General features: G+C 38.9%; 1 protein-coding gene across 1 annotated transcript; it reads left to right on the top strand.

The window, feature by feature from the left end:
• The first annotated feature begins 9,411 nt into the window (after positions 1-9,411).
• slc1a3a (solute carrier family 1 member 3a) lies at positions 9,412-22,594 on the top strand. Its single transcript, XM_084946274.1, has 10 exons — positions 9,412-9,601; positions 10,044-10,368; positions 11,245-11,382; positions 16,692-16,896; positions 17,235-17,277; positions 18,865-19,127; positions 19,208-19,441; positions 19,663-19,857; positions 20,104-20,238; positions 20,836-22,594. Exons 2-10 carry the CDS (start codon positions 10,185-10,187, stop codon positions 21,041-21,043), a joined length of 1,605 nt encoding a protein of 534 aa, XP_084802400.1. The 5' UTR covers positions 9,412-9,601; positions 10,044-10,184; the 3' UTR covers positions 21,044-22,594.

Genomic DNA, 22,594 nt, shown 5'->3' with positions numbered 1-22,594 from the left:
TGGAGGTAGTTAATTTGTTTCTGAAGGTTCAGCTTTGCAAACAGAGAGAAACAGGATCAAGCAGATACACATTTTAACAATAAATAAATATATAAGAGAAAATAATCTACAAACATCATTTATTTTACATCAATTGAATTTATGAGAATATAACTAATAAAACTAAAGCACTGTATGTGTGGTGATACAGTTTCATATTGGAATGCCAGGAAGCTGCTGCTCACACGGTCCCAATCGTGATTACTGTGGGGACGATTTCTCTGGCAATCAGGATTATTTTACACCAAATTTCAGTGCAATCTAAATACATACCATTCAACAGAAACATGGAATACGAATGCAGTGACACTAAAAGACAGTTCAAACCCCCTGTATGAAGACGTAATGAGGTGAGGTACTGGTTATCTCTTCTTCATGCTATTATCTTCTCCCATTGTTACAAGTCTCTTGAATCTTTCACAGGTTAAATTCACGAACCCGTGGTTTTGATACAAAAGACGGGCGTGGCGTTTTAATCTCTGAGAACTTCAAACACAATTTTGAAAACCTTGTCAGGTTTCTGGTCACACCTTTTGGCACAACAGTAAGCAGATTATTTGGGAAACCTTGTACACTGTGTTCTTGAAATGACTTATACTGAAATTATATCCCTGCCACCCGAGCAAGTTTATTCATGTTTACTTATTTTAGTGAGACATGTTGTGCTTTTGCTGGTTGCTTTTTTTGTAGTTTAATAAGGAGCATGTGATATTCAGGAAACATTGTTGAAAAACAGATTTTGGGCCCCACTAGTGGAGTGTGGTGACACTACTGACAATTTTGAGAACGACTTTATTTTGGGGGATTTTAAAGGTTGAGCCAAGACCCAAAATCTGAATCGTTGTCAGACTGATGTTTGCATTCAATGAGCAGCTCTAATCTAGCAATTACAAAAACAAAATTAAATTTCTCAAGTTCATGGGTGCAACTGGGTCAGCTAGATGATAAATTGCATTACTTTGGTCAAAACACTGAAGCAAAAGTTAACAAGAACATAGTTTAGATACTCAGTTCTGGTGTTCACTTAGTGCTCTGTAATCTCGAGTGACAACACTTTGGTTATATATTCCTTTCCTGATTAAATATTAGTGTTAATGATAAACTGCAGCTGAAGATGTTGGAATTGTTGAAGAAAGAAGGTAAAAGAAAACCCACAGCTGTTTGTTTTAAATGCTACGCAACACTGAACACGACTCAGAGAGACATTCTAAAGTTCAGAAATTCAGAGACATCAGAGTTGCTGCTATAGTTAAAGTATGACAAAACAGCAGCAATAAGTCACCTATTTGTCACAGTGCTGACAAATGACAGTTTTTGGTGTCACGTTATTGTCATTATTGTAAAATGGCAACAAACAACATGCTGACTTGTTTCTGTTTCTTTCTTTGTTTTGTGAATTTTAATGCTCGCAGAGCACATTAATTTTAGTCTTCCTTCCTTTGTTCTTTTTTTAAGTCAAAGACATAAAGTTGCAACACAAAGTTTAAAGGTCTTAACTATGTTAGGCTTATTTTTGGTTTATAAGGTTTATCATTTTCTGGCTTAATGTGTAACTATCATTTTAACATTACAGTGGGTCAAAGTAGGGTTAACCATAACTGTTATAACTTTAAATACAACTTTATATAATATAAATGCTGTGTCAAAGTCTTGATGTGGTTAAGAAATGGAGAAAATGTAGGAAAAACCTGACACAGGACCTGAGAGATGCAGAAGGTCCTTCAGTTGAGTCATCTGTTCACTGAAGCCTCAGCAGAAATGATCTCAGTGGAAGGGTGGAAGCAATTCTAAAGGAAGGGAAATAAGTTTATGAAACTATGAAAAGTATCATCAGATTTTGATCCACCACACAACACCATGTGGAAAGCATCTGATTGCTTCAAAGCATCAGTTAAAGCAGTGATCTTAAGAATGATACAGTAAAATTATACCAGGGTAGAAAAAACACACCATAGAACATTCATGGATTGGCATCCCCAGAGCCTGGACCTCAACATTTGAAGCATTGTGGGATCATCTTGACAAAGAACGGAACGAAAGTCAGTGAGCATCCAAAGAAGAGCTTTGAATGTCCTTCAAGAGGACTCGAAAACTATTCCTGAAGACTACTTAATGCAATTACTAGAAAGTTTGCCGAAGAGAGTTAAGACTACATTAAAGAATAAAGGTGGTTGTATCAAATATTGACCTTCAAGCTTGTTGGAATTGTATAAACTTATTTTTTGCCTTATTTACTGTATTTTCATGTATCTTTGCACATGTTTCAATACATGGCTACACCGATTTCCCATTTTCCTATTACAATATAAAGAAATGTAGCATAAAATTGAATTTCCTACTAAATGTAAACTTGCTCAGAAATTCCACCACGGCTGACTAGCACATAATTAAATGCACGCAGTCTTCAAAACGTTCTTATCTATGAAAACACATCACCCTAGGGACGAGTACAAGATGTACTAGTCTCCAATTTCTTCATCTGTAAACTGCTGCCTCATTTTTTGCTGTGCGGAAGCATTGCCTTGTTTGCAGTCCTGTTTGTGCCAAATACTGAAATGCTGTTTCTATGGCATGTCTGCTACTATTACTGAGTGTCTACACTTCTTCTTCTCTTATGCTGTCATTAAACACTTTCTCTCCAAGTGTTCTTATCTGTATGCCTAGCATGTTATGACTCCCTACCATCACACTCCTCGTCTGCATCCTGTTGACGAACCACTGGGACAACATCCAGTGTGGCCTTATTGAGATCAGTGAGAAACGGTGTGTGAACGTCTTCGCCTCCCATCTGAACAACTATGAGTGCGCTGAGACCCCTGGGTTTGAAGTCTGTAACATTTGATCCATGGGAAACCCTTGTGCACAATGATGCCGCTGAACAATGTGGCCCCAGTTCGGTGTGTCCCTAGAGGGCCACTGTAGACTGAAGATCTTATAACCTGTCCTGGATACATCACCCCCTTGGGACCGGACCACTCCCATCTGAAACTACTGGCCCGGTAGTTCAGCCAGAACCAGATAGAATTACACGATAACTGGTGCTGAGGCTGAAGGCATGATTTATATGTGTTTGTGTGTAAAATACCAGTGTGTGAATGAGTGAGTAAAAATCTAAGCGCTTTTGACATCAGATCTAAATAAGCAAGCAGCTTGCTCATGACATCACTTACTTCTAAAGTTACCAAATAATCGAACTTGTTTTTCTGTCCTTCTTCAAAAACTCCAACTCTTTGTGTAGCCAATTGATAAGAGACAGCATGGATGATCACTGTTTCCTCTTTGTTCAATGGATTATTAATAAACAATGCTTCTCCTGCTATTCCTGACATTATACGATTCTTCACTTTAATCCCAGAAAATTTCCTATTTTCCTCCACATTCCTCCAATAATCTATTTAAGAGAACTAAGATGAGACCACTAATTGCAGTGTTTGAGGCGCTGCAGTTACCTGAAGAAAGCAGTGATTTGTGCTGAAACAAGATGTTATAAGATTTGTGAAAATATTACACGATGAAACCCGTTCCAACCAATACTGTTCCGTTTTTCTGGCACACCCCAGCTCAGAAACCAAAAAAAGTTAAACCCTCAAACAACAAAAATTTTATCAATCAGTATCAAAAAACCCCAAACATTTAAGGTGGGTTTTGCAGATGCTGGACTGTAAACCAAGCACACAAAAACCCACAGTCATGATAATGAAGACATTTGTATACACACAAGAGAGAATCCAGACTCCAGAAATTTGCCACAATTATGTGTTTCTCTTTTACTTCTGCATTTTATGTCATGGCACTGATTCTTGTTTTCTTTCTTCACTACAAATTCAGCTCTTTGGTCCAGCCAACCAGCTTTGCCCTGTGACAACAAAGGAGGCTGTTGTTTGTTGTTCCCTGTTCGGTTAGCTGTGTGACGGATGCCATGTGGTTTCTCTGTGGTGAGCACTGGGAATAGTGTAAGTCATTCCAGACGACTTGAGGCTTAATGAGGAGAGAGCAAAAGTTTTGGCATGGTATTACTCCCTGTCACGACTTTGTGTCGCAGACAGACAACATTCAGCCATTCAGTGTGCTTTCACAATAATTAGGAAAAGCAGTTCTACACTTTGACTAAAGTGTGAGCAAAGTGTAACCAAAGCCCTCACATGAGGGCTGTAGTGAAACATTGACATTTTATATCAAACCAGTTACTGAAGTTAATGAACTACCATTATAGTTTATTTTGAGTGTATAACATCCCCCCCCCAAAAAAAAACAAAAACAAAAACAACAAAAAACAACAAAATGTAGGAATGCAAATGGGGAACTGTGACATCAGTTCTTGTCCCATCTCTGTTATCTGTTCCCTTTGGTCATTATTGCTTCTGTTCCAAGTCATTTTACATAAGCTGCAAATATCAGTCACTGACCTTTATTTATGATCTTAAATGCTCTGTTTTTCCAGAAATATTTCTTACCTTCCAATATAACTGTATCGATAAAAACTCCACTGCTTCCACTGATTTACATTTGTGTATATAAAGTGGGATCAAAACCTCCCTGAAAGTCTCAACAAAAATGAACATCATTATCATGCTTATATTTTATTAATGTACAATTTATCATATAGCCACACCTAGTGAAAGTGGAGCTGAGCATATATTTTTCTTCAGTTTATCACATAGTCTTTACACAGATGTAGAAGGACCCAGGTGGTGTGGTGCCACTGAGTGGTCAGTAAGTCTTGTTTGGAAGTTTCAATCTGAACATTTTTGCAATCACTGTCTTGATGTTTTGAACCTGGATGTGAGAAGAGAGAACTGAGTGACACTGAATGCTCATGTGGTAATGACATGCCAATCAAAAAGCAGGTGTACCCTGAAGTGTATCCTTTTTGACTGAAATATGTCCCCAATATAAGACTTTCAATGGAAAAGTCAACACTGAACTGTGTTATCTTGACTGGATTGGGTTACATCTGATGGTTCGGCCTTCGCCCATGGGGTTCAGGCAGGCTCAGCCTGAATGAGTCTCATGGGCCACCCCTCCAGTGGACACCACCTGCATGCAGGAGGGATTCAAAAGAAGAGGCCTTAGCAGTCAATTACCCAGTTACTGAAAGCTGCTTTGGATATATGGAACATCAGCTGTCTGGTGGCAAAAGAGCTAGTGGTTGATATTGACACTGGCTCACATCATCACATAGCTTGGGTTCTGGAACCAGTCTTGTGGAGTAGAGATGAACTCTGTTCCACTCTGGAGTTACCCTTGGTGAGAGGTGGTGAGCAAGGGTAGGTATATTTGTATCGATGTGGTTCTGCACCTCCATGTTGGGGTTTTCCCCACTGGACAAGAGGGTTGTTTCTCTATGCTTCAAGTCAAAGAGCAGGTCTAGACTGTCTATGCTTATGTGCTGAACATCTGATCACACAAACCTTCTTAGGGTCACTAGAAAGGTTGCGGAAAGGTGCTCTATCCGGGGACTCCATTGTCCAGCTGGGGGGCTTCAGTGTTTGCATGGCAATGACAGTGTGATTTGGAGGGCTTTGATTGGAAGAAATGGCCGCTTGACCTTAACCCAAGTGATGTTTTTTTTTGGACTGTCTATTTTGTAATCATATTGTCAGTTCTGCAGCCTTTTGTAGAGCTTTGAAAGTATTCTGGGGATGGACGTCCTCTGAATGGAGCATGTTCTGCACTTCCATTGCTGAGGCAGCTGTGCTGAACTGCAGCTGGGAAAGTGAGGAGAGCCGTCAAGCTGAAGAAGGAGTCCTATTAGGATTAGTTAACTTGTGTGGCTTCAGAGGCAGGTACTGGCAGGCAACATGAACTGCAGCTCTGGCAATAGCAAAGGCAACAATTTGGGTGTAGGCAAAACTATTCAGCCTCAAAGCAATTCTGGCACACCATCAGACCAATCAAATAATTTATGACTGGGAACTGACTTCTTGTCTACACTGTATATGGTGGGAATGGCGCTTTACTGAACTCATCTAAGAACATAGTCGGGCAATAAAAGGAATACTGCTGAAACACCTTTTAAAGATGGATGGATGGATTGGGCTCATGTATCAACATCAAGTATCAGCCTAACCTTCTTTTGAACACTTAGACATGAGGGCACAAGCTAGGGATTAACCACTAACACTACAAGTAATAAACATACCCAAAAGCTGAAAGAAAAATTACACTCTGCCATGAACATCTATTTATCACAGAGTAACATGACAGAAGAAATTAGATTTTACACCAAACTTTACACCAACCCTGAGTTTCACAATCTTGGTTGGTTATCTTTTATAAAGTTATCAAGCTTTAATATTTGGAACAAAAATAACGGTAATTATAAAGTGTCAAATATCAAACCATCCTTATGAATTCTGAGGGCCTGAAACTCAAAAAGTTTTCAAAGTATGAAGGTAAAATTTTGCATTCCTGCATCAATTAGACTAAAGCAATCGTGCAAAAAACAAATCAGCTGGAAACTTTTTTTCAGATTTGATCGATTTTATGCGGATTGATCCAATAGTAAGATTCAGACAGTCCTTGAAAAGAATCGCTGTGCCACCACGATGTCTTTTCATCAATCTCTCTTCACCTAAACAAATGTCTCAACAGTATTAATACAGCGCAATTAGCTGTGCTGACAAGACAGCTGCAGACTGTCTGTGAAGACATTATGGATCTGTTCAGTGTTTCTGAGGCCCAGGGCATTCCAAAGGTGTATAATAACAGCACGGACAAACTTTTACTGTATTTCAAATATAATTGTCTGTTTCTTACAAGGTAATGATGGTTATTAAGGTATTCTAGTGGGATTCCAATGTTGCCAATAACTCTGTTTGCTTCATGCCTTTCTGTCTGCTTCATTATGTTATGAATAAATATTACAGTCTGAAACCTCTCCAAGCATTTCCTCTTGTGATCTGAGTTGTGTGCTCACATGTTTGTATTTGACTAAAATATGTACCTCGAGGGGAACATAGTTTCCCGTTAGGTATCTTGACCACTTTCATTTCTTTAAAAAAAACTAAAAGTAATCTGCAAAAACCTGGACCAACGAGTTGTTGTTTCGTTGTAGTTTAGCTATGTAGAAATCAAAGCAGCAAAACATCAATTGAATGTGCTTGATAGCAAATTCTTCTCTGGTGTATCTACTGGTACTATAGTAATGCACAGATTTTTCAAATGCAAACATTCTTGAATTTATATGAAAAGCATCATTCGTCTAGATCACTGTGAATGACTGTGTATAAAATGTTTTACTGCTGAATTTGGTGTTGAATTACTTTAACCAAACTTTAAAATAGAATTCAGACTATCTGGATGAATGGCTGGAAAGAGGAATGATGTTTTTTGCGACCATGCTGAGTGGCTTCTGCCATAGATTATTGCAAGGCCACACATTTGATTAGCTTTATCTTAATATCAAGGAATAAACAAAGCTGCAATCCATAAACATTTGCACCAACATCACATGAAGAAAGAGGGACAGTGGGCGTTTGTGTTTGCGCAGACTGACGGCTAAAACATTTCAGAACATTTCTGCCATACTTGGGTTTCCTCACTATGAGTCAGAAAGGATACCTCGGGACAAGCCTGACTCTAAATTCCTAAATTTCAGTGCCAAAATAAAGTCCACGTCATTGCTTTCAAACCCCTGGGTCCCGTGTGGTAAATTTTGTGTTTAGGTAGCAGAAGTGTAGTAGCACTACAGTCAGCTCATTTTAAAAACAAGCGTCACTATTGGAACAATCTGTTTTAGTGATGGGATTTCCGGCTCTTTTTAGAGAACCGGCTCTTTCGGCTCGGCTCACTAAAAAGAGCCAGCTCTTTGGGCTCCAAACCGGCTCTTCAGGTTGTTTTGTTGCTTTAATTAATTTATTATTAACAATAATATAAAATTATGCACAAAAGGAATTACTAATGTAAAAAAAAAGAAGTGGTTTTATTTATATATGTTTATATATAAATATATGCGGTGGCCCCTAGAGACAAAACACGTACAAACTCCAAAACACTTTTCTAGCATGAACTGAACTTCCAAAACAGAGCTACCTAGATCACTTAAATTACACAATTGAAAGCATGAAAGCATATGTGTATTGTTTGTGTATTTATACACAAGCACTCTGCGCCCGAGCATCCTGGAGCACTTCTGTTGTATTTTGTACGTGTTTTGAGTTTTTATGTGCTTCGGAGTTTTTACGTGTTTTGGAGTTTTTACGTGCTTTGTCTGTAGGGGCCACTGTAAATATACTTTTATTTATTCACTCCACATAAAATGTAATAAATAAATCATATAATACAAAAACCAACTATTCACATTTCAACTTTTAACTATTTAAATTTTCAGCTTTTTCCTTTTAAACAAATTTAAAGTGAAACAACACAAAACACTGCAAACCACAACACAATTAAATATAAATTAAAATATGAAAACAAAAAGAAGATGCATATTCTCTGTCATATGGGCCTGCATGAATAAACTTTCTGAATCCTTTATCATCTGCAACTGAATATAGTTGTGGATGATTACTATACCTTTCTAATGTGACGTTGTTGTCCCTGGCTCTCTTTCTCTCTCTTTCCCTCCTGCTCTGTTCCTGTGCTACTGCCAGTGTAACTACCGCCCCTCCCCCCTCTTCCCAGCGCAAAGCACAAGTGACTCGGAAAAAAAGTGCAAGAGAGTGGGTGAGAGAAAGAAAAAAAAAAAAACCCCACGGCTCCCAATAAGGAACCGGCTCGCGTCATTCACGTCAAAGATCCGGCTCTAAGAGCCATTTCGTTCGCGACCGACACATCACTAGTCTGTTTTTTTAATGGCCCAAAGCTGAGCACCACTTGTACGATAGCCACTTGGTAAATATTTACCTTCTCTTTTTAGTTTAACAAACTTGAAACTCCACAGGTTTTTAGAAATAATAGGGCAGCCAACCAGACTTTGTACTCAATGGAAAAATGTGAGAAAGAGAGACTGAATAATGTGTCTATTGGAAATGTGCCAATAAGAAAATGTATGAATAGGTAATCCACTTCCAGATTTTTTTGATGGATGGGGCACTTTTATTTCTCTCTTGACTCATTCGCTGCAGGAATCTCCAATCAGGCTGAACTTATCAAGCGTGAAAAACCATGTGAAAGAGAGGCTGACAGAGACAGAAGAAAACAAGAAGGTTCTTTCTCTTTTTCCTACTTGGAAAGCTCATTATTCCTCGAGCTTCCCTCGTCTGAAAAGCGACCCCCTCCTTTACCTAACTTCACTTTTTTTTTTTTTTAGTCCCCGCCTCACCTCCCCACAAGCCCACACTATATGAGTGACTAGCTAGTTTATCTTCTACTCCAGCACCGCCTCCATTCTCTCACTGGCTCTTTCATTCCCTCAATCCCACCACTCCTCCCTCCTTTCCTTTTTCCTCCCCTCTCCTTTTTCTCCCTGTTTCTCTTCATTGCTAGTTGTTCACGCCAGCCAGCTGAAAGCCAAAGAGCTCCTCTGTCCGTCTCCCACTGATCAAGCTTTAAGACACAACTTTCCTCAGAGAAACTGAGACTTTACTCCAAAGGAAGCATTCACTTGAGTCTAAAGGTACAGAAACAACTTCTACTTTTAGTATTTTATACCAGTTTATGTGTTTGCAGATACATTTACCCATCTAACCAGAAGCTGTGTTTGCGTGTGTGGATGTGTGGGAAACTGTACACGTGTGTTGAGGCTAGTGTGCATAAGAGGAAGTTTGCAGCCCTTTGCATAGCAGCACATGGGCTTGTCATAAGAAAGCATGTCTCCAAGGAAGGGTTAAAATGTTTTCTTGTGGGATGGTGCTGCTAAATTATTGCTGTCATCTGTCAGAAGTTGCAATGGGATATTGTAATTTTTCAGTCTCACTTAAATGTATTTGTTCATCTGCTGTAGTAGTTTCAAAATATGATAGAGTCACTAACCTCTGTTATCTGATTCAACTAACTGCATGACTGTCTAATCTTAATAGTTGGGTAACTTTTAAAATATTTTCTTCCCTCTCAACCAGGCAATTCCAAAGGAGAAGGCGTGACAGAGAAGAGCAACGGATCAAGTGAATCATCAGCACCTTTAAGGTGTTCCTGTCACAGCTGAGTGGAGTTCAGGTTTTCCCACATTCATAACAGATCTAAAGATTTCACTCGCAGCTATGACTCAAAGCAACAGTGAGAACCAGCAGAAGACCCGGAGTGGTCTCAAACAAATCCGAGCCGGAATCCAGTCCCGATCAATAAAAGCCAGACAGAAGGTGGAGAACATGACAAAAGATGATGTGAAGGGATTTTTTACCAGAAATGCCTTTGTGATTCTCACTGTTGCTGCAGTTATTATTGGTAAGTGGAGGATGATTTATTTTTTACTTCAGGCATGTTTTACATGAAGAATAAATCAGTTCATTAAAAACTGAAGATTACTGGAGTACACCACATAGCCCTCCTCTCTTCAAACTTGTAGAGTGCAGCACATTCTAAGCGTCATGCAAATAATCCATGAATTTGCAACCAACAGCTCCACTCTGTACTAAAAAAGGAGGACGAATAAACACAAACTCTCCAAATGAGAGAATACAGGGAACGTAAATTAACTTCTTAACTGGCCTTTAGCTGACCCTTCAACTGGCCTTTGGCATCAAGCCAAAGGTCAGCTCAGTGCTCTAACCTCTGACTCTTACTCAGTAGGATGTAAGCCGGGCCTGCCTGCTGCCTGGACATCTGCAGCCCTGCTAGAATTACACCATGCCACAACAAACACATTTGATTGATTGTTAAACTCCGGATACTCCTCACTTCAGGCTGCAGGGTCAGCCACCTGGCCTTGTCTGCGGATTACTGATGGAGTGGACAAACAGCTCATTGAAGACACAGACTTCACTGAAACCGAAGATAAAAACAGACATTTTAACCAGAAAATCTCATTTTAAAAATCAATTAAAGCAGGAGTCGCAACCATTGCGTAACTACTGGTGTTTTGAAGAGTCTAAACGGCACATCAAGGGCTTTAAACTTTCAACACTATAGCACCACCTACTTAGATTATCTTTTTTTGAAAGTAGTCACAAGCATTATAGCCTACTAATAATTTTAACTCATATTAAGGATGTATTCATCCCCGTGTTGGTGTTAAATCTAGGACTCTACTAAGCTCATGTTGTCATGTCAACTTAAAATGGTCACATTAAGTTTCTGCTTTGCTTCTGCTTCACACTGCAGGTATAATCCTGGGATTTGCCCTTCGGCCATATAACATGTCTTACCGCGAAATTAAATTCTTCTCTTTTCCTGGAGAACTGCTGATGCGAATGCTTCAGATGCTGGTGCTGCCCCTGCTGGTTTCCAGTCTCATTACAGGTATGGGCATCAAAACATTTTTAGAGCAATGAGGACACTAAAAGATACAGATGCATTTCCATGAAAAATACATAGACTACTCGCTGTCAGAACCTTGTTTTATTCTTGTTTTAGTCACAAATACATCAGATTAGGAGGTCAGGGAACTGACCCCCATCAACAACAACAATAAAAATAGTCAAGTTTTAAGGGTTACTTTAAATCGTGAATGATGACTTAGAAAAGTCATTTATGAAAAAATGTATCAAATGTCTCAAATAGAAATGATTTAGTTACTCTATGAGTAACTGCGTCATAAAGTTAAATACATCTGAGACACCCAAGGCCACATTTTTAATCTGTTATTAAGGTAAGTAACTTGTAGTCATTGTCTATTTCTGGCTTACCTCTCAGAAACGTACACTTGTATCGAACAACAATATACCCAGCACTTTACTCCCAATATCATAAATACATAATACTACCCTTTGTCTTAGCCACACATCCACAGCAGTAATTCAAAGTGCCTATTCAGCATGTCTCCACAGCTTTCTTCAGATTTTGTAATACAGTATCTAGTGTAGAAATGCCTCCCTTCTACTAATGTGTACTCTGAGTTCCTGCTATCCTGTTGTGGAAGTGCTGCAACACATCAGTTTTCACATATGAAAAAGGAGCACATGATTCTGTTTTTATGGGATTTTATGTATGTGGATGTCTTAAAACTCGTCTGTGTTTATTTTAAGAAGCTGATAGTGTTGTTTGCTGTTTTGTGGCTTGCTGACCAAAATAACCCTCATGAGTGGCAGAGTGTGTTCACCTAGTGGTGCTTGTGTCTTTTAGGCCTCACGGTAGATGTGGTTAGGATGACCTCATAACCAGAGAGAGAGAGAGAGACTCAATCACATGCTTGATCATTGTAGTAATGCTCTAATCTTGCAACAGCATGTCCACAGCAGTCACAGTACATTTTGTTTTATTTGAAGCCATTCAGAATTTGTTTATGCAGCTCGTGTAAATTTGGCCAAATATTGCAGAACAAAAACAAATGACACAAAGTTTTCAAGTGTTTAATGCAAGTCAGACACACGCGAGAACTCGATTGTAGCAAGTGTAAGAATGAATAAAGTTATGGAACGTGTAAATTTCCAAAATACGAGTCAACAGCATTGACGAAATAGATAGGAGGGCCTAACGCCCAGTCATTGAGCACTGATTGGAGGGGATCGGAGGGGCCAGTCTCCTGAAGGGATGACATAGACAATTGTCCGATAATAACCTTCTTTGTGCTTCAGCAGGGCGTAACAACAGCATCCTCTGACATCATGTCACATGACCAACAGCATGTGGTAATCAAAAAAAAAAAGAAAAAGGATTCTGCCTTAGTCACAAACTAATGCAAGTTATTAGATGCTATTCAGAACCAGAGACAGTCAAACACTACACTGCTGCACGTAGCCGATGCTGTAACAGCAAACATCATCTGCATGAAGAGATAAATAGTAGCACATGGAAAACAAATTCCAGTAACATTATAAACAGTATAACAATAATATGCAGAAATCTGATTACTGTAAGTTAAAAAAAAAAAAAAACGATCACTTCATTCATACGTTTTAATTACAAATACTTTGTTTAAAAATAGACTTTCATGCATGTTCATAAAACCAGAGGGTTTTTTCTCATCTGTATTTGTCTCTTGATCATTCAGGTATCTTTATTATTTTAATGGGGTAAAGTTATTGCATTACAAGTTCTTTTAGAACACAGTTAAAAGGTGTCCAACTCTAGTTGAGCTAAATGTAACATATATTTCATCTTTAAGTATTTTCATTATGTTCTATAGGACTGATTGCTTTGCATACTTTCATGACTTTGAGAATAACATATTATAGAGCACAGGAGCCTCACAGTCATGAGTTGTCTTTTGCAAACCTGTAGCCCTGTGCAATATGACTGTCACGCTCCTAAGACTGGGTAGAAAAGGATTTGCCTCGGAATTGATCTCTTCTAAAAGTGAAGTAGAACTCCAAATCAGTTTAAAGACCTCAAAGGTATTTTAAACAAAACACAGAGGAGAAAGAGGACAGGCAGGAAGGAGAAGGCTTATTAGAGAAAATGTTTTTAATGATAGAATAAGAAAGAGAGAATACAGAGAATGTTTCTCTTTTTCAAAATTACGTTTCATTCAGTTTTTCTCTCTCTCTCTATAGCTCTCTTTTACACGTACTCCTTCACTCGCCCACTCACATAAACTAACCTCTCAATCCATATTGTCCTCAGGCATTTCATTGTGAGAGCCAACTCCACCACAGAACCTTTATACAGCCAAGAATGGGCTGGATAGGAACAAGAGACATGGGTAGTAAAAAAAAAATGATGTGAAGGGATCATGAGAGGGAAGTCAGAGGAAGTTTCTGGAAGAGGAACGTAAATCAAATCTTTCGAAGTGTGCCAGTATAAAAGTGTAATTTTACAAGGAAATAAAGTCCAAGAGTACCATTGCAGGTCTCATAAGAATGTTCTGCAGCATCATTTTCCTCCTCTGTGCTGTCCTGCATGCACATAAGAATTTTAGCTACATGGAATAAGAGGCATTGAAAGGTACACGATCTCATCAGCTAAGCTGCAAGTTTAAAAACACCAATCTAAATATGAAGTGCCCCTTTCTACAAACCTACAGTCAATATGTCTATTTGCAGTTACTGCACTAAAAGTAAGTTGTTGGTATTTGTAGTTATACCCACTAAGGTGCAGAGGTATTGACTGACCATAAACTGGCAGGTAAAGAATTGCTAGAACCGTGGAGTTTGTCTTTGCATTAAGGGCCGACCTCTTGGAATTGCAATGTCCTGCATTTCAACTTCCTCCCCAAGGCAGGCCTACTTTTGTATTTGATGAACATTGCCCATATGAAAAAAGAAGGTCATTGTCCTTCCTCTCCCTCAATCTTTCGTTCTTTTGAAAAGATGGAATTGGTACGGCTGTATCCGCTGTTGCCTGGACAACAGGCTGGAGATCATTGTGTGCGTCTGGGGCTAACTAAGTCAACAAGTTTTCCCAGGGCTGTCAGAAAGGGAATTGGGGGAAAGCAAGAGAAGGGGGTTGATTGGGAGGGAAAGGGTGGCAATGAAAGAGGATTGAAGCAATAAGATCAGTCTCCCCGAAAAAAAAGGAGAAAAAAAAAGGGGGGGGGGGGGTGGTGAGGTGAGATGTGGGTTTGGAAAGAAGGGAAAGCAGGGGAGGTGTACTGGGGGACACTCTGAAATAAGGGGTGATGATGGAGGGGTGGCAGAGAAAGGAGGCGAAGAATTTGGGAGAAGAGAACGAGGAAGGGGAACGGTGAGGAGGGAAGGAAGAGGATCAAAAAGAATCAGATAAAAGCTCAAGTCTGGCCATGTTAAGACAAGAGGTACAGAGAGGGCCAAAGCAGGGGCAATAGCTACACCCACCCACCCACGGACAAACAGAGACACACACTCACAATTGTGCTCTTTGTCTGAATGCCGACTGACATAATCCATTTGCTGGCATCTCACCGTAACCTTAAACATCACAACTAAATACCAAATTGCAACCTTTAACCCAGCCTTGATCTATACCCAGTTTTAACCTGACCCCTATGACCAAGTCTTAGCCCTCAATATAACTTTCAAGGCTGTGTCATTAAATGAGGACAGACCAAAATGCCTTCACCTCCAATTAAAACTCAAACTGGTTCTCACACACACACTGTGGTATAGACAGTATCAAAGTGACACATGCGAAAGAAACACATACATCTCCCATCACACAAAGCTTTCTTTGCCTTCCTCAGCTCTGAATAAAGATAATGGCCATAATAGGACCTGACACTTTAAAAATACAACACCACTATCGCGCCCATTGAAACGCCTTGTCAGTTTCTAAATCCAGCTCTCTGAATGGCTGTATTTCTTCTTGCTACCATTATCCCTACAAAGTCTGTTTAATGCTATTAGAACTGTGGAGGACAGTTTAGCCTCCAGGCGCTGCGACTCCCTCACAAATTCTTTCTGGCAGCCGTTAAACTTCAGTTATTCTGCAGCATCGATTTCTTTCTGAGAACCAGATATTTCTTTTAAAGTTTCTTTCTGAAGCTAAAAATAATTTTGTTTATTTGCTTTTATTGTAATTTTTGTGTCGGCGTATCAAGCTCTATAAAATTTATAGCCTATAAATGTAAGTGCTAATATTACATTTAAATAGCAGAGGTACCTGTCTGGTTGTCATGCCAACATAGCTGGTGGAGGTATTACACCTTTATGCTGGGTAGTACATACCATAAAACAGAAAAGAAGAAGAAGAAAATAACACAGTAACTTGCTGATTTTTATGGCAGTAACTAGCTACACACACACACACACACACACACACACACACACACACACACACACACACACACACACACACAGCAGGAGTCACAACATTCTTTCAGCATAAAATTGTCACATTGTGTTCTCAGCTGCTTCCTAAGCCTTGCCAGTGGTTTAATGTGCTATATACTTAGTTTTTTCCCCCTTCTGTCACACAAACATTGAGCTGACGTTAGACTGCTTATCTGCAACCTACATCTCTGCACAGTGTGTACACACCAAACTAATGTCCGTGAGGACATGTAGAACTTTTTAGCGATAAAGAGAGTTCACGGAACGACGCCAGCTCTAGTTTTTAATTCAACTGCCAATTCATTTTTACAGAGTTTATCCCCCAAATTGTAATTGACAACTTGGAAAGTATGTGCAGTTTTGCGTATAACAATTTTCCCCTCTGTGTGCTTTAGGTGTTGTTTTTCCATCAGGAAAGGTCAGTCAGATTGTGTTTCTTGCCACTTTTTGTTGTCACAGATAGTAATTCAGATAATCCAGATGGAGACATTTGATCTATAATTACAGCCTCATTTCCCAAGCTAACCGTATGCTCACAGGGATAGACTTTAGTGATGCATCAATAAAAGTCCCTGGGCAGGATTACTGCATTATTCTTTTAATAGAAACCATCATAAAAACAGGAACATGCTCTATCTTTACAAACTTCACTGTAGTATTATTGCACCCTATTTAAAAAATAACCACATTCTTTTTATTCTACTATATACATAAAGAAATAATGAAATATTACAGTCACGAACTCTGCGGTGACTAATTTACATCATGCCCAACACAACCTTTATGGCACTGTTTCTTCATTAGTATATAGGAGTTATTACAGCATGAGTCACTCCATGCTTCTTCCAAAAGTACAGCTGTCAGTGAATGTGTTTATTTATTTTTAAAACTCTGCTCATATGTTGATGATTTGTCATTTTGCAGGTATTGCTGCTCTGGACAGCCGTGCTTCTGGTAAAATGGGAATAAGAGCAGTTGTCTATTACACCACTACAACCATCATCGCTGTTTTCATCGGTATTGTCATGGTGCTCATTATTCACCCTGGAAAAGGATCAAAGGATGAGTTCTCCAAGCAGCAGCAGATAGAGCAGGTCAGCGCTGCTGATGCCTTTCTGGATCTTATCAGGTATACCTTTATGCATTCTGACCAAACAAGCGTTCTCACAAGATCACTCCAGTACAATGACCGAATCAGCAAAACTGAGGATTCATAGTCCCTTACTAATTGCCCTTTTGATATAGGTCACTGAGATGGAGGTGTTCAACCTGGGAGAAGGATTTTTAAGTTGTTTTATCTTTTAATGCTGCAAAATGCACTGCAAAATCACACAGTGGTCTTAATATCCTATGCAATTCCTTTTTGATTGTTTGATTGTTTTTTTTTTTATATTATCAATATGCATTTGTAGTTTGTAATTTATTCATTCTAATTTTTAAATGTACTGATTTTGTTGTGTTTTGCAGGAACATGTTTCCACCTAACCTCGTGGAGGCTTGCACCAAACAGGTAATTTTTCCTCCACACATTTCCCGTTTTCTTCTACACTTACAGAAAATTGATTATCTTACAAAGATGTCTCACATCTGTACCTGAGTGCACAGTTAGCATTGTTTAAAAACTCACAGTTAGTAATCCTTTTCATATTGCCATTGTCATTTCTGACCTATGCTGCCGAAATAAACAGTGGAGTTAAATTCCACGATTAACTCCTTTGGTAGCATCCTTTTAAAAACACATTAGACATGCTTTATTTATCTCAGTGTCTGGTAAGGTGGGCATTGCGAAACGTTATTAAAATAGACAAAAAGTATTTTGGGACAGTGATGGCACACCCAGCAAGCCATTCAAACACATCTCCACACAACACATGTTATCCTATTGTGACTTTTGCTTCCTCATTTGAACACAATTTAGGTACGCTGACATGTGTTTGTGGGTTGTTATATTTTGTGAACATTTGTGAAGGTTACTTTTTTTTTCTAGAGTTGATTCCACTTTTTCGTTAGGTCTCGCTATTTTAGTGAGGTCTGCAAAGATCTTGTCTTGCAGAACCTACACAGAGGACCTGAGGTCAGTCTGCTGGTCTGACCTTGGGACCTCTGCTCTGGCATCTCCGGCATCTGAGCTTATATTTGCTCTGTCATCTTCTATCTGGGCGGTCTGAAGGATCAGACAGATGTGTTCCCTTATAGGTCATTCCATCTCAAATAAGCAAATTGTTAGAACATTTCTATTCTACCCTCTTTTATTTGCATAAAAATGTTATAGTCCAAAGTTCGAATATAATGAGTTCTGTGACATTTTATTGTCATAAATCAAACACTTCACAAAAGATATTTTTTGAAAATGGTCAGTCAACCCACTTCAGGCCATTTTCTTTGCACACTGAATCTGAGGCAATGTTTGAGTTAAAGATAAAAGCCTGAAATTTTCACTTGTCTTTCTTATCATCAAAATGAATCCAGATCTATAATTTGGGTAGATGCATCAGAAAATGTCTGATAACCAGAAGCTTGAAAAAATTCAAGCCTGTTAAGTCTAATATTTGTGCATGTGCTAATAAAAAAACACTGTAAAAGACAATTAGTGACATTTCTGAATCTTGAAAAGTATTTGATATATAAAACGAAACTTTCACAGCAATAATTGTATATGTCGAGAACAAGTCCCATGTTGATTTGAGCTGGCCTGACCCTTGATCTGTCTTGATTGACCCCACTCATCTTAAAGGAAAAGTAAACCTAAGAAAGAATGTTAAAGACTATTGGTGTTAGGGTACATCAGAACTGGATGGCTTGCATTTGCTTGTTGTTTCTCTACATTTTATCTAGAACAAATTTATCCAGATTTTAAACCATACATCAGGATCATCTGGCATCTTATTCCAGTGAAAACTTGCTGACGTCACACAGACACAGAATTCTTATCCAAATGCTCATTCTTAAGTTGTATATTACACATCAGTTTCATAGTAATCTTTAATGCTATCTTTAAGCTAAGCCATTTTTTTCTTTTTAATTATTTTTAATTACTTTGCCCAGATGTTTAGAAACTACTGTTTGAGAGCTGTCTTCTTTCTTTGCTAAATTCCAGTTCAAGACGCAATACGCCAAGCGAGTAGTCCATGTGACGATGACTATAAACGACACGTTAGTCGCACCCAATGGCAGCCAACAAATAGAGGAGATGATCCCTGTGCCAGGATCGGTAAATGGAATCAATGCACTCGGGCTGGTGGTGTTCTCCATATGCTTTGGTCTCATCATCGGGAACATGAGAGAACAGGGACAGCCACTAAGGGACTTCTTTGACTGCCTGAACGAGGCCATCATGAGGCTGGTTGCCATAATAATGTGGTAAGAACCACGAAGGATGGTTATTGGATGGATGAATGACGTGTTTAGCTTACAAATTCATAACAGCCATCTTTCTTCAGGTATGCCCCCATTGGTATCTTGTTCCTGATTGCTGGTAAGATTGTGGAGATGGATGACATTTCGGCTATGGGTGGCCAGCTGGGAATGTATACAGTGACAGTCATTTGCGGGCTGCTCATCCACGCCATTTTTGTCCTGCCCACTCTCTACTTCGTCATCACTAGGAAGAACCCCTTTGTCTTCATTGGTGGCCTGTTGCAGGCGCTCATCACTGCTCTAGGAACATCATCCAGGTAAAGAAGCATCATCCAAAAGACGTTTAATATTATTCACTTTTGTGTTGTTTTAGTGAGCTGGAAGCAGATTTTACATGTGTGACACTAATGTCTGTGCTGTTCCCAAATGAGTTGAAAACAAACTGCAATAACTTTTATTAACATATCAATCAGCAAAATAAATTGTGTCAGATTAATAATATTAATAAATTAATTATTACACCGCTGTTGTCTTGCAGCTCTGCCACATTGCCTATCACCTTCAAATGCCTGGAGGAAAACAACAAGGTGGACAAACGCGTGACCCGCTTTGTGCTCCCCGTTGGTGCCACCATAAACATGGACGGCACTGCTCTGTATGAAGCCCTGGCAGCTATTTTTATCGCTCAGGTCAATGACTATCAACTTAACTTTGGACAGATTCTTACCATCAGGTATGTGCTGTACACTGCACTCTTTTATCAGATTTGTTTTGTCACAATTTCCCTTAGATTTTGTGTGCATTTACGTATGGTGTTTCTTTGCCACCAATTAGTTGGAGAGGAATAAACAAGTAGTATTGTAGCCAAGGGAATACATTTAAGTGACCCTCTTCAGTGTTATTACCATAGAATGACTTATTATGGGGACAGAAATTGAATTTCCTGGTAATTCGCTCCATCTGCCTTTATTTGTTTTAGTATCACAGCTACTGCAGCCAGTATCGGAGCAGCTGGAATCCCTCAGGCAGGACTGGTCACCATGGTGATAGTGCTAACATCTGTAGGCCTTCCCACAGATGACATCACACTGATCATTGCCGTCGATTGGTTCCTGTAAGTATTGGCTTTATATTGCTACAAAAAAAAAACACAAACAAAAAAAAAAGCTAATGTCCTTCTGTGCAGTCAGTAAAAAAGGGAGACTAAGCCAGGCTTTTTCACAATTTAGCTGTGAAACTGCATCACTCACTGTACAAACTGGAAATAGTTTGGTATGAGGGAGGAACGGGGAGGATTTAATTTTGAGAAAATAAAACGTAGTGCTGCTGTGTGGTATGAATTCAATCAATTTTGACCTAGTAGAAATATCTGTTGTGCCTTGCACTCTTGATTAGAGGATAAGAGGACAGCTTCCAGAGACACTCCTTTCACATTCCACGATACGTAATCCATCTGGATTTGATTCAATCCACAAGTATCTCCTGCGCTAGCCCCTTCTTCCTCCCATCTACTGGCTGTGTACATTCAGTCTGAGGATAGCCTGAAACAATTTTAAAATCACACTTACAATTTTCTAATTAAATGTATTTTTATGAACACATGTCAGTGTGCTTTTTTTTTGTTAAGTTTAGCATCTTTTGTCCTGTCTTGCTTTGGTTTGTTCTCTTTTGTTTCATGTCTAACCTCCTGTTGTCACCTGTCTTTCATTAGGGACCGGTTGCGCACCACTACTAATGTCCTTGGGGACTCCATTGGTGCAGGCATAGTGGAACATCTGTCTCGCCATGAGTTGCAGAACACTGACCCCGAGGTGGGCAACTCAGTGGTGGAGGAGTCAGAGAAGAAGCCATACCGGCTCATCAACCAGGAGAATGAGTACGAAAATGAGCATCCTGTCAGCAATGAGACCAAGATGTAAAGACAGGGTTAAATTTGCTGCACTGCTTTGAACCACATTTTCAACTCTCAAAGTCCTTTTGACTTCTAAAGTTTTCATCTGATGAGATCGTATGATTAAAGTGATTTACAGCTAGAATCTATTTCAGCCAAGTGAGTTTCACTAATGTGTGAGGCTTCTCTCACATCCCGCACACTTGAAGTGATTAGTAGCTTTGTGCTATTCCTAACAGTACTATATGTTATGCCAGAGGGTGGCAGCTGTTTACTATTAAGAATGAAAACAGAGCCCAGTGGTCCATGGCGTGCATGTTATCCAACTTCTCCCAGAGCTGTGATGACTAACCTTACCCACTAGAGGCCAGTATTGCTGTATCGGGAAAGCAGCCCACTTGCACACATTTTCTGGCTTTAATTGTTTTTCATTGGTTATGTTTATGAGAAATGTTGTTAAGTGGTAGTAAAAATCTATCAGGAGACTTCATGCACATGGACTAAATGGCCAACATTTTTCAGCCTCTTTGGAGGAAAAAGGGCTACTACAACTTCTGTACAGTCATTTGTGACTTTATTTTTTATGATCATTGTACAGATATCAGCTGAATGAATGATATATTTACAAAAAGTCATTTATCCCTTAACTATCCAAAGCAGTATGTGCTGTCAGGCAAACAAAGCTCTCTCTCTTTCTCTCTATAACTATCACCTCAATCACTATAATCATAAATAGTGACATACCAAAACTACTAACTCGTGTTTTTTCTCTTTAAATCTGCTCAGCTGCAGATTCGAACTTTAAGTCAGTAGATTTTTTTAAACCAAAAAATGAGTCTGTAATCCAAATTTCTCTATAGCTTAACAGCAACCAACAAAACATGGTGATGTTTCAATATAAAGACAGTAATAATGTGGTGACTGTAAGGTGGCGCCTTCAGACTGAAAAATAATTGCCTGGAAAAAAAGAGTTAAATGATAGGTTGGATGTTAAATTTTCATATTTTTCTAGAAACATTATGGTGGATTTTTCTGAATTCAGTTTGCTGTCGAAAGTACAATTTTATGTGTACACTTCTTTGATTTAGATAGAGATCTAACAGATTTTACATCAGAGCCTTTTAGTTTAATGCTTAGCTTTACATTTGAACTAATTCAATACAAAAGACATATAGAATGCATAGCAGATTCTTTGTATAGAAGATCCATCTGAATATAATGTAATTGTATAGGGAAATGTAGATAAATGTGTATATTAATTGTAGCTTAAAATGGCAAAAGGTTACTTGAGGATTGTAAATGTAAAGACGCTCTTACCAAACTAACATTTCCTCTAGTTTCTCTTTACAAATGCAAACGGTGCCTGATTAAAGGACCAAATGTTTCTCCTTACACACTTGAGGAAAATGAATAGATCGTTTGTTTACAGTTCCTGGTGTCTCTCTTGATATGATTTTCTCATTAATTCACAGGTACACATACAGACACACACGAACAGGAAATAATGAGAGTTGTAGTTTTATCTTGCATGATTATTTTGTTTTTGTTTTGCTTTTTTGAATAAAAAAAAAAATCTTTG

The sequence above is a fragment of the Perissodus microlepis genome, chromosome 12 (genome assembly GCF_051167445.1).
Source record: "Perissodus microlepis isolate ML-2025 ecotype Zambia chromosome 12, ASM5116744v1, whole genome shotgun sequence".
NCBI classification, from domain to species: domain Eukaryota; kingdom Metazoa; phylum Chordata; class Actinopteri; order Cichliformes; family Cichlidae; genus Perissodus; species Perissodus microlepis.
Note: the sequence above shows the minus strand (reverse complement) of the source record. Positions and strands in the feature narration are given on the sequence as shown.

Coding starts and splice junctions, on each gene's coding strand:
- slc1a3a (XM_084946274.1), top strand. CDS start 10,185: ATGACTCAAAGCAACAGTGAGAACCAGCAGAAGACCCGGAGTGGTCTC. Junction 16,897..17,234: donor GCCTTTCTGGATCTTATCAG/GTATACCTTTAT, acceptor TGTGTTTTGCAG/GAACATGTTTCCACCTAACC. Junction 19,128..19,207: donor CTGGTTGCCATAATAATGTG/GTAAGAACCACG, acceptor ATCTTTCTTCAG/GTATGCCCCCATTGGTATCT.